The 12,978-nt window shown below is 43.5% G+C and overlaps 1 protein-coding gene across 1 annotated transcript; it reads left to right on the top strand.

Annotated features, from left to right (window-relative positions):
* Positions 1-1,469: 1,469 nt before the first annotated feature.
* On the top strand, positions 1,470-11,096 carry LOC136644747 (galactosylgalactosylxylosylprotein 3-beta-glucuronosyltransferase 1-like). The gene is made up of 4 exons (XM_066620858.1): positions 1,470-1,581; positions 7,877-8,412; positions 9,240-9,536; positions 11,010-11,096. The coding sequence occupies exons 1-4, from the start codon at positions 1,470-1,472 to the stop codon at positions 11,094-11,096; spliced, it is 1,032 nt and encodes a 343-aa protein (XP_066476955.1).
* Positions 11,097-12,978: the final 1,882 nt, after the last annotated feature.

The following is a 12,978-nucleotide window of genomic DNA, read 5'->3' as shown; positions in this document are numbered from 1 at the left end:
GGCTAGCTAGATTGCTGATCTGTGGTTTGCTAGCTGGAATTTTTATAAATTTGGGATACTTTATTTAGCTTTATTTTGTAAAAGAAGAAAAACCCTGCTGGATCAAGCCAGCTTTCTGTTTTTGAAAATGACCTACCAGCTGGTTCTGAGGAACCCATGAGCAGGAGAGAAAGGCATGCTTCTCTCTTGTTGTTGCTCCCCGCGCAACTGGTATTCAGAGGCATATTGAGCGTGGCAGCAGTACATAGCTATCATGACTAGTAGCCATTGATAGACCTGCAACCCATCAATGTGTTCAGTCACCTTTAAAGGCTATTCAAGATGGTGGCCATCACCACATCTTATGGCAACAAATTCCTTGGTCTAATTATGCACTGGGTAAAAAGGTACCTCATTCTCTCTGTCTCAAAAGTCCAGTCACTCAGGCTGCAATCCTAACCACACTTTCCTGAGAGTAAATCCCATTGAACAAAATAGGACTTACTTCTGAGTAGACCTGGTTAGGATTGTGCCCTCAGTTTTGTTGGATAACTAGTACTTCCATATTGTGTGTGAGAGAAGAATTTCTCTCTCTCTCTCTCTCTCTCTCTCTCTCTCTCTCTCTCTCTCTCTCTCTCTCTCTCTGTCTTTCTTCCCCTGCACCTTACATTATTGTATGAGTCTTGGGGCCCAATCCTATTAAACTTTCCAGCACCAATGCAGCTGCAATCCAACTAAGGAAAGGAAGCAAATGTTCCCTTACTTTGAGGAAGCCTCCGTGACTGTCCCACCACCACAGGGTGCAGAACATCTCGTTTGCACAGTTGCATCAGCACTGGAAGGTTGGATAGAATTGGGCATACAGTCATGTTATGTGTGTGCCCCCCTTGCAATTTCTTTGTTGTCCAAGCTGTAAAACGCCAAACATTGTAACCCATCTTGGAAAGAAAGATTCTCCAGCCCTCTGATATTTTAGTTGCTCTCAGGATCAAAACATTCTTGTTGGCTTTTGGTGCTGTGGTCGCAGATGGATTACGATCTCAACTTAACAAGAGCCTCCCAACTTGCAGTCCTGTATAAATGTCTATTTCAACTTTCCTGCAGTTTTAATGAGAGAAAATTCAGCTTTGGTTTTGCAGCAGACGTATTTTAAAGCAAACATATGTTCCTGTAAAAGCTGAACTTTCAGAAGCAAAAATACTCTTTGGTAGAATTGCCAAGTTAGAAAACCAGCTCACCACCTCCTTCTGTCCATTCCCTGCCCAGTCTCCTGATTGAGCTGCGGTCCATAATTCCATGGCAGGGGAATTGCTGTCTGCTGCTGCGGGATGATCAAGGTGGTCTGAATCTGTCTAATTTCAGATCCTAGACCAGCTCAGTCTTTGGGATTTCTGTCTCATCCCGTGTTTGCTTGCTTTCTTTGTATAATTCACTCCCTGCTTTGTCCTGAAAGGTAGGGAGATGCCTGGGCACTGGAAATTTTCTGCAGCATGCTGAGGAGACGTAACCTTCTCACCACACTTCTGATTGCATTGCCATGGGGTCTTCTCCTCACTTTGTGGCATCAGTACCCGACCACCCGCTACCTCAGCGTTCTGAGAAGTAAGTACCCAAAACGCAGACCTCCATAAAAGCCACTGCAACATTTGCACACCAGAGTTATTGTGGCAAGAATGAAGTGTAGTAGCATAACATCTAGGGAGAAACAGTTGTTGCTCTGCGCAGTGGTATAGCTAGAGTTGGTGCAAGGCACTAAGTTTTTCAGGGAGCCTCACGGCTGCATTCAAGCGACCCCTCCCCCTCTCTTTTGGGGCCTTTCCAGGCAGTGGGAGCAACAGAGGCATTCGCCTGGAATGCTTCAAAGGGGAAGGGGAAAGTCCCTTGCACGCTGCGGTGAGGCTCCCTGCAAAACCAAGCGCTTTGCACTCCCTCTAGCTATGCCACTGGCTCTTTGTTGCTTCTCTACTGTAATATTTTCAAGATTGTCAGGCTACAAGTCAGAGAATTATTCTTACCATTATCTCTCCCAGTGTGGTGGGGACAGGGCCACCGCAGAGCCCAATCTGTTGCTAGGTTCTGTCACTCACTCAACTGTTAACAGGTGTGATTCACTCCCAGTTCAGGTTTCCCAGGATTTATAAAATCTATGGTCCAGTTCTGATTCAGATGCTAACTTTAAAAAACGGTTTGGGAAATGCTTTGGATGCTTGGAGCCAATCTATATTCAGTTCAAGCAGAATAAATAGCAATATAATATGTCTTGTTTGCAAGAGAACTCTCTTAATTAAATACAATGATCCCTATTTAAAACTGAGCGATGGATCAGGACCTCCTTGGCTTGAATCTTGCCTCTGCCATGAACCCACAAGGAAGCCTTAGGCAAGCCAGTGCTCTGTCAGCCTCAGCTGCAAAACAAGGATAATAATACTTAACTGACAGGCTTATTAAACAAATGCTAATATTTTTAAAAAATGGGAAGAATGCTGTGAGGCTGCAATAGAAAGAGAAAGTGAGCTCAGGATCCCAAAATTGCCCAGTTTGGGTCAAATAGCAGGCTCACAGGGGAGGCCGCTCTTCTCCACTTTGAAAAGGTGAGTGACAGCCAAAGCAACACCTTGATGGCCCTGCCAGCTACGGCCCCCGAGTGTGCTTAAGGCTGAACTGGAAGAGTTGACGAGCTACTCTCTTGCCATTTTGAATATAGTTGTACAGCTGACTCAGGAACCTCATGCAAGATTTGGGACTCATGAGTACTTGAATTGTTTTGTGTTCTGAACACTGCATGTTGGGAACATTCACTGGAGAAATTGGATGGAAGGTTATTCTTGGATTGACTTAATTTTTTCCCATTTTCAAGTGGCATCACCCTTTGTCACCATTCAACCTCTTGGAAAGCAGACTATAAACTTTCATTAACTTTTTCCTGCTATCTTTGACATTTTGTCAATGGGTTTGTTAATCATCTACCTTTACGAAGCAAGTGATTCTCAAGCTATCATTTCAGGTTAGAATTTAAAGAGAATTGAATGAATTTGCAGCATGACCTTTGTAAACGTCTTTAAAATAATTGCAGAAAGGATTGTCAGTGGAACATCTACTGACTAATTGGACTTGCATATAGTTATTTATTTTACGATGTAGTGAATTTCATTTCATATTTGGAACATGGATACATTTTGAAATATGAATTTGAAAGTAAACTGGAAGCATTAAAAACAGAAGTGAAACGGAAGGTTTTTGCACAAGTACTTATTGATTAGCATATATGGCAAGGGGAGTTGGGTAGGTTGATAACCCAGATTTAAGACACAGAAATTAGAAGTCATAATATAAAACTAAGATAAATTCTTAAGGAAAATGAAGAACAGGATCTGATAGGTTCTTTAGAAAATCCATTTAAAGAATTTTGAAACTGAATCAAGGATGTGCAGTAGGAATTGAATCTACTTATTGAGTAAATTCAGATTGTGCAAAGCCAAGAAAGCTTACTAGAGATTTTATAAGAATTAAAATCAATTAACAATTATATAAGAATTAACAATTTATAAGTATTAAAATACTTACGTTAATAAAATGTAAAAGAAGCAACTCTGAGTAGAGTATAGGTAGGAGGTATATTTAAAATTGATATCAAGGAAATAGAGATTTTATTGGATATCATAAAAAAAGAGTTCAAATTTTTTACTCTTTGTTAACTATCGGAGCAAGACATAGATACAAATTGAGTGTTCCGTTTAAATTCAGTTTAAATTCAGCTTCTTGGGAGTTAACTCTTTCTAGCTGGACAGCATCCCATCTTTTATCTTGGTTTGGTGAGCATCTTACAAAGTTAAGGCATGTCTAATCTTGCATTTAAGCAATTTTTCAAATAATGTGAATGGCCTTGTTAAACCTCCTGTTTGACCAATTAATTCATGGAGATAGTGGTGTGCCTGTAAATATTCATAGAAAGGTAGGAAAAACTCAATACCTTCTAACAAATAATTATAGGGCATTTGATTATTAATAAGCCAATTCTGATTCAGTTCTTTTTAAAATTTAACCCAACTAGAGAAGAAACCCTGTGTGTGTGTGTGTGTGTGTGAGAGAGAGAGAGAGAGAGAAAATCCTCATCCAAAGCATAGGGTATTTCCCAAGCAAACCATAGCATCTAAATTTATTCTAGATTAATAAAGCCCTAACAATTTCCTACCTAATGAAAATATAACCATTTTTACCACATTTATTTTCTCAAAAAAGGGGAAAAAAGAAAAAAGAAAACAAAAGGTGAATCAAATTATTTAAATAATCTGTGACTTTTAAAAATAATGTCATGTAATTACAGTAAGTTTATGGACATCTAAATTGGAGTTAGGGGAAAAAAGTCCTAGAGGCCCAATTCAAGCCCCTGCAAGCTGCACCAGTGCAGCCAAGCCAAAAAGATGCATGCTGCATCCAGTGGTGGAGGGTGATGACTTGAGGGAAAACAGGAGGTAAATGAGAATTATTTTTACCTACCTCCCAGTAACTCCTTGAGCCACCATGGGTCTCCTCTAACATACTCCACTGCTTTGGGTGTTTGTGTCTATGGAGAGAAAATGGGCGTGGAGAGCTCCTCAATGGAGGGGATAGGATCCGGTGCATATCAATGCCACCAGATTCATGGCCTCTTGCCACCTCCCCATGCCCCATTCTCCCCACCCAGTTTCGTCCCAAATTCATACATCTGATTTACTGGGTCTGGGAGGCGCAGTGGGGTCCAGTGATGGAGCTGCAGCAGTGCTGCCTCTTGTGGCAGTGCTCACAGAATGGCCACTGACGACACACCGCATGCACCATCAACAACCATTTTACAACAGCAGATATGACTTCCACTGTCATAATTCCAACCGCCCTGCAGCCCTATCTTGGATAGGATTGAGCTGTAGATACCTGAATTCCAGGAGTCTCTATATTAAATTTAGCCAATATTTAGATTCTCCATCTTCACTTGGGTAAGATTAAATAGCATTACCTGCCACTTTACTATAATCCTCGCCCTCGCCCTCCCCCATTTCCAAAATTTTAGAAAGAGAATTTTCAGGATTCAGATTTGTTAACACTCAATCATCCACATGTCTCAAGATTTTACATTAATATAATCTTGTCTTCAAACCCTTAACATTTACACTGTTACTAATTGTAGCTAGCAAGGATTCCAGATAAAGTTTTTAAAGATATGGAGAGAAATGACAACCCTGCCTAGTACCTCAGGTTAAACATATAAAAGCTGATAAAGGATAAATACTGGATAAAGGATAAATACTGGATAAAAGGATAAATACTGTATCCTAGGTGAATAAATTGATCTAATCCATTTAACAAAATTATCTCCAATCCCAAATGTTTGAAAGACATCCAATAAAAAATCCATCCCACTTTCTCAAAGGCTTTTTTGGTAACAATAAAAGTTATAGCTGTCCTTCGCTGTCCTTTTGTTTCTTCCAGTTCAGATTATCTTTAATATTTAACATTTATCAAACAGTTGTAACTAAAATCCTATCTTTAATAAAACCTTGTTGATCTGAATGAATAACCTTTGACATAATCAAGTCTAATCATTTTGCCAAAACAGCTGCAAAAATTTTATATTCACAATTTTATAAGGATAAGAAGAGCTGTGCTGGCTTCCTAGGTTTATGTATGAGGGCAATTTTGACATCACACCAAGTTGATGGTTTATATTCTGTTGATAGAATTGAATTCACAACCTGAACTAGAAGTTCAACAAGAATTGACAAATATTTGACAATACATAGAGGACCAGTGGTTCCCAACCTGTGGTCTGTGTCCACAGGTGGCCCACAAAACCCTGAGAAGTAATCCGTGAGGGCTAAGGAATAAAATCACCTTTGATCACTTCCAGCATCTTGCCAAGTAAGCACTACCACCAGAGAGGGCAGAAAATGGACTGATGTGCCAGCTACAAGCGGTCCATTCTCCACTCTCTCTGGTGGTCCATGGGGGAGTGCTCACTTGAGAGATGCTTCCCCATGAACAACCAGAGAGGGTGGAGACCAGACCGCCCACAGCTGGCATTGTATGTGGTCCACGACAATTCCAATTTTTGCCTCAGTGGTCCGTGGGTTCGTCAAGGTTGGGAACCACTGATCTAAACTAAACCATCTAAACTAAATCTAAAGAGAACCATCTTAATAATAGCCAGAAGTTTCTCCTTACTGCCTACTTCTATTATGTTATATCAGACTGCCTATTAAAGTTATATCAGATTTTATAAGTTGTCTATTAATCCCCTGCAAAAAAATTGATATCCTCTAATCTAGGACTATGTCTGGAGTACATAAGGCCTTGAAAAAGACTCAGATTCCAGAAATTCTGGAATTTATTGCATACTTTTAACTGTTTTAACAAACAAAATCCATACCACAGATTTAAAAAACCAGAAAAATAAAACCATACAGTAATCATACATCTGAATTCTGAGTGTCTGACTACCAAAGCACTTACTTTGGACCAGTAATAGTTTTTTGTATGTCGGCAATTTTGGGCACAATCCTATCTTGCGCTGGAACAGGCAAGCCAAGAGGCTTGCGCTGTATCCAGTGCAGCATAGGTGCCCAAAGTGGCTAAGCCAGCGGTAAGGGGAAACTCTTCTCCTTCCCTCAGGTAAGCCACCCTGGCCCCAATGGGTCTCCTGGGACATGCGCCACTTCCTAAGGTGGCACATGTCTGAGGAGACCCAATGGGGCCAGGGTGGCTTACCTCCTGAGGTGGTGCAAGTCTGAGGAGAGCGGAGTGGTTTGAAGCCACTCCGTGCTGCTCAGGGAACGGGGTTGGCATTCGGCATAACTGCCAGGTCCCAGCCCCGCCTCCTGCTCCCTGCCCGCCCCTGGAGCCACCCACCACCCGCCCTCCCCTCACCCTTGAACACCTCCCTCTCACCTCCTCCCTTTTCCTCCCCACCCACCCCAGAGTCTTGCCTCAGCCGAGCTCGGCGAGCTGTCGGTGCAGAAGCTTAAGTCAACCTCCACAGGCCGGCGCACCTCCATGGACCAGCCTAGCCAACTCTTTAGGAGGCACAAACGTGCCTTACGGCACATTTGCAACCCTCCTGAGCTGACGCAAGGGACTTGCACCAGCCCAAGGGTGCCTTAGGATTGCACCCTTTGTGGCAGAGAGATTTGGCATCTCAGATCACTCCTGGTTTAAAGCACCCTCTGAAGCACTCCTTGGATTCAGGATTAGTTGTGGTTCAACTCCTATTCCAAGTGTGTGCATATGCCTACAGATCTCCTTTGGAGCAAGGTAGAAGTCCCATTTGCTTCAGCAGAAGATAGAGAGAACCTTCATGCTTAAGAAGAATTTAGGTCTAAGTGAAGAGGCAAAAATGTCACTGCAGAGGGAGAGTGGAAAGAATTATCTGAGTTGCAACCTGATAACACTGAATTCTTATAATTCTGAAAATGATATTCCCACAAGCCTCAGTGCCAGAGTGCATCTCATCAAACAACTCTCTCCCACATAACAGGTTCAGAAGGAGCACTAAAGCATGCCCCCACTAAGGGGTAATTGCCATTCCATGCAATTGTGTTCACTCAAAGCCTTCTGGCTCTCTAGGATTCACTTTTGTAAACTCTTAAGTATTCCTGTATGACAGATATGCAGGTTGGATATAATAATTGCCTCCACAATCCTGAGTGCCCCTTATCTTATTGAGCTTGTTGCTTCTACGGTGCTTTAAAGCTGATCAAAAACTGTTTGTTTTTTGTTTTTGTTTTGGGGGGGGGGGCTGATCAAAAGCACTCCAGGCAGAACTAGCATAAATGCAAAGAGGTCTGAAGAGGTGGGCCTCATGGACCTGCATTGTAGTGGACCTGTTTTTCTTTCTTCTCTAATAACTTTCTTGGTTTTGGTCTAGAGGAAACAGATGAAAATGTGACAGCCAAATCTCTCTTCAATAACACGTCTCTAGCGAGGGAAGATGGGTTCTCCTCATGTGCTCGGCAACCAGTAATTGGGACTTCTCCAAAAATAATACGAAGCTATGTATACGCCAGGCCTCCCCCATGGTTGGATGCGCTGCCTGCCATATTTGTGATCACGCCCACCTACCCCCGACCAGTGCAAAAAGCTGAGCTGACCCGTCTGGCCAATACTTTCCTCCATGTGCAGAATCTCCATTGGGTGGTGATAGAGGACTCTCCCAGAAGATCCAACCTAGTGTCCAACTTGCTGGAGAAGACGGGGATAAATTTTACGCACCTGAATGTTGAGACGCCAAAAAGTCTGAAAGTGGGCTCGTCCTGGATCCCATCTCACACTCCAAGGGGCACATTGCAGAGAAATCTCGGGCTCCGTTGGTTGAGGGAAAACTTCAGCGGCACACCACCACCAGAGGGCGTAGTGTACTTTGCTGACGATGATAACACCTATAGCCTGGAGGTGTTTGAAGAGGTATGACACTCACAGTTGTTGTGATCTCATCTTTGTGGCCCATGATATAGGCACATGGGTGGGTGTATTGTCCTATCCATATCTGTTTTGGCATACAACAGGTTTTTGAGGAGGTGGGTAGAGAAAGCCACAAGCCAGTCACACAACAGAGGGGATTGTCAAAATAATTCTATAATACATAAAGTGCAGACAGCATACTAACAGCCATGCTGGCCAGTGCCAGAGATGCATCAGAGCATACAGTGTGGCGGGTGGTGGCTAACTGGGTGGGCCACTGCAGTAGACAACCTGTGACACATGCTAGGACAATAATTGGCCCATGCGGTACCCCTTCTTGGATTCATATGCTTCAGCCTCCCAGTCAGGTATGACTAGTTACAGAGATGCAAGGTGTGAAATGCCAAATGGGGTATTCTTTGCCCATCACTTGCTTTGGCTGGGTGGTTAGGGAGCACCTTTGTTAAGCTGCTGATGTGGTTTCTAGACCCACTTGGTCAAAGGAGTCACCAGTCAAAAAAGTTTGGGAACCACTGGCTTAGGGTATGACAGGCATCTCACCAGCATCGTGCAATGTCTTTACAGTGTCCAGATAGATAACCTTAAGAGAGAGAGAGAGTGGCACAATTATAGGAGTGAGCGTGGAAAACAAAAAGGGAAAGGCAAACATGAAATGGCAGTTCTGGAGAATGCTAGAAGCCAAACTTGGGGAAACAATAAGGTGTGTGGGGGGGGGGGGGAGTTGGAGAAATCCAAGATGAGGACGGTAGCACAAAGTCAAGGGATTTGAAATATCCCCATCACCAGTTTGTTTTCATTCTGCCAAGCAGATGCGTTACACGAAAAAGGTGTCCGTATGGCCTGTTGCCTTTGTCGGCGGTCTCAGGTATGAGTCCCCCAAACTGAGCCCAGCTGGAAAAGTGGTAGGCTGGAAGACTGTGTTCGACCCAAACCGGCCATTTGCCATCGACATGGCTGGCTTTGCCATCAACCTCAGATTGATCCTGGAGAAACCTCAAGCGACATTCAAGCTGGATGGAGTAAAAGGAGGCTATCAGGAATCCAGTTTACTGAAGGATCTGGTGACTATGGATGGATTGGAGCCCAAAGCAGCCAACTGCACAAAGGTCAGTATTATTAGAGTACTTCATTGCAGCCCAGAACTTAAATTAAATACTAAGTGCCATAGGATCTTAAAATCTAGCATCGTTGGAGAAAGGGGGCAAATATACTTTCCCACTTTACCACATCCCTACAGAGTATTTGGAGTTAACACTTAGATTGTCCTAGAATCCCAAAAAAAGAAACAAAAACTTATCCAGTTCAGTCCCCTGGTTGAAAGTCAGGACCAGCACAGAACCTTCATCGATTAATCTATGCAACCCAGATCAAACTGTGCCACAGGCAAAGAGCAGGTGTCCTGCAAAAGCAAGTAATTCCAGATGACTTCCAGATGAGCCAAGCAACATGCATCAATCAAAGATAAAACAAAGCAAACTGCTCACAAGCTAAGTAGACTCTTTCCTGGTTCCATGTATGAAGTTTAGTCAGGTGCAGAGTATGTGCAACAGCCATCTACTGAATCTACCAAATCAGTGGTCCCTATACTGTGGGTTGGGACCCACTGGTGGGTTGCGACCGATTTTTGGGTGGGTCGCCAAAAGTTGATGAAAAGATCAAATAGCACATTTTCTCAAGCCCTGAGGCTATTCAAAAATTAGATAACTGTAGCTGCTAATTACCCTGCAAAGAGCTCAGCTCCTGCAGTTTGCATGCATGTGTAAACATAGGGAGATAAATGTTTGAGGGTCTTTTTTCTGGTTATTATTACCAATAAATAAATATATAAAAATATTTTCTCTTTCTAGGTCTTTTTTAAAAATCTGGTAAACCTAGGTGGGTCCCAATAGTGTGCCGTTTAAAAAAGTGGGTCCCTGTGCTAAAAAGTTTGGGAACCACTATACTAAATGAAATCGAGGACTAGAAAGAAATCTAAGAAGAGCAAAGAAATGTTTAACATGGCGCTCAGCCAGTTTTCTGTCCCTAATTAGAGTGGTCTCTGAGGATCATTTCACACATTATGCAGGAAAAGACTCCACTTTGCCACTGTCACTCAACAGGGAATGGTAACCAGTCACACATCCTTGCTGAGTCTCCAAGTGTTCAAATGCCTACTTGTCATAGGCATATATTGCATACTAGCGGTGCACTTCAAAAGGATCTTGGGCATAGCCTTGAAAAACTTGGCATCTGCTGGCCCTAGAAGAAGAGGGAAAAAAGCCAATTTACTTTCGAGCGTGTAAAAGAATGATTGGATGAGTGACGCTGCTGTATTCAAAATTCATTATTGCTTAATTGTGTTTGGAATATTTTGTTCCGTCTATGAAGCTTTTAAAACAAATTGACTCAGCGCACAGCTGTGTGTGTACGTGCACCCTGGCAACAAAGCTTATTGTGGCTCTTGTTGATGTATACATGCTCTAAAGGTGCCAAACGCACGATTCTTCTTGCATATATTTACAAACTGCAGCAACACTGATTTGCCGAGGCCTTCAGGCCCAGGCTCTGCGGCTCTCATAAGGTGTACATTCTCTCTTTAGGTTTTGGTCTGGCACACAAGGACTGAAAGGCCAACGCTGGTAAATGAAGGCAAACGAGGATTCACAGACCCAAGAATGGAAGTGTAGAGGAACCATCCAACGCTGTAAGTGAGCTTGGGAACTGCTCTGCAAACATATTGAATTTAGAATGGACAACATATGGTCTGGAAGGTGACTTTATTAGAATTCAAAAGAAGAATCCTATAGCCATCAGTCTTCGTCCTCATAGAGCAATGGTTTCCAATGTTTTTTCACTTGTGTACCCCTTGGCAAGCTGATTCCATAAATTGTACCCCTCATATTGGCAAAATGTTTGCAATTAATATAGTTGCTGGTATTTCAAATATATGTTTTCAGCTACTGATCCGTATCTGATAATAAGTGAATTGATAACCAGAAACTAGCAGTTGCTGGGCTTTCACAGCCAGCTCACTCCCTTCCTTCCTGCCTTACCAGCTCCGCAAAGCATTCTAATACAGACCTGCCTTTTTCCGCCATTATTCAATTCTTTTTTCAAGTACCCCTAAAGGTCTTGGCAGGTAATCCTGGGGGTACACGTACCCCAGGTTGGGAACCACTGGAACCACAGACATGGGTTCTGTCAATAGTAAGAATGCATGTAGATTCAATTCACATGCACAAACTTCCCAATTAGGTCATAAAGCTGAGACAAAAAGATGGGCACTAGAATGCATTGTTTTTCACAGCAGTGAAAGAAATATAAGGCTGCAAACCTCTACACACTTCCTTAGGAGCAAGCCCTACTAAACTCAGTAGGAATTACTTGCAAGTAGACATGCTTAGGATTGGGCTTTAAGCCTATCCTACAGCTAGCCTTCGCCTTCCCGCATCCCTGCTAATGCCTCCCTGCTGCCTTACCCTCTGCAGAGGGCACCTGGTACAGACTGTCTTCCCCCCAGATCAACCAGGACCCCGCAGCCTCAGCAGCCAGCCAGAAGAGGTGCCAGGCTGGCTGCTGTTGGGGGGAAGGATTCACACGCACCTCAGCTGACCACTCTTGGGAGGAGAGTCAGGCAACCGCAGCATGACTCACCATGGCCAGGGAGGACAGGGCCATGCTGGGCCAGGTAAGGGGAGCCCAGGAAAGTGTAATGCAAGTCATTTGCTAAAATAATGTAGGCCGGTCACTAAAATACTTCAAGTCACAAGTCAAGTCACTGTTTCATTTATTGTGGAGTCAAGTCCAAGTTGAGTCAGTGAAATTACTTCAGTTTGACTTGGTGCAAGTCAATCAACTCGAGTCTGCATCACTGGTCATCAGTGCACTGATGACATCCAGCTCTACCTCTCTTCAGCAGATCCTAGGAAAACAGTGGAAACCCTGAACCTGTATTTGTCAACTGCATAGGACTGGATGCAGGAGAACAAGCTTAAACTTAACCAAGACAGGATGAAGTGGCTATTGGTTGAGACCTGACCTTAAGCCATTTCTGCCCAACGTTGCATAAATGCAACAGGGACCAAATGTGTACAGCTGTGGGCTGAGCAAAACTGGATTAAGAACCATCTTTTCTCATATATGACACCACCACTCCTACACACACACACACCCCTGTACTGTTGGCAACCTTCAGTCTCGAAAGACTATGGTATCGCGCTCTGAATGTTGGTTCTGGAACAGCGTCTAGTGTGGCTGAAAAGGCCGATTCGGGAGTGACAATCCCTTCCACATTGGGAGCAAGTGCAGTCTGTCCCTGGTCTGTCTCCCTGGCTATGGGCCTTCCTTCTTTGCCTCTTTGCCTCAGACTGTTGGCCAAGTCTGTACACCCCTGAATGCTCCAATCATCAACAGAATGATGCCCCTGTATACACCCCTGTATGCTCCAATCATCAGCAGAAGCCTTGCTCCAGGTGCCAGGGCTATAGAGGACATATTTTGCATACAGAAAGGCCCAGGTCCATTCCCAAGCATCTCTGCTTAAAGATCTCAGATGCACTAAGACCTTGG

This window comes from Tiliqua scincoides, chromosome 3, assembly GCF_035046505.1.
Source record: "Tiliqua scincoides isolate rTilSci1 chromosome 3, rTilSci1.hap2, whole genome shotgun sequence".
Taxonomy (NCBI): domain Eukaryota; kingdom Metazoa; phylum Chordata; class Lepidosauria; order Squamata; family Scincidae; genus Tiliqua; species Tiliqua scincoides.
Note: the sequence above shows the minus strand (reverse complement) of the source record. Positions and strands in the feature narration are given on the sequence as shown.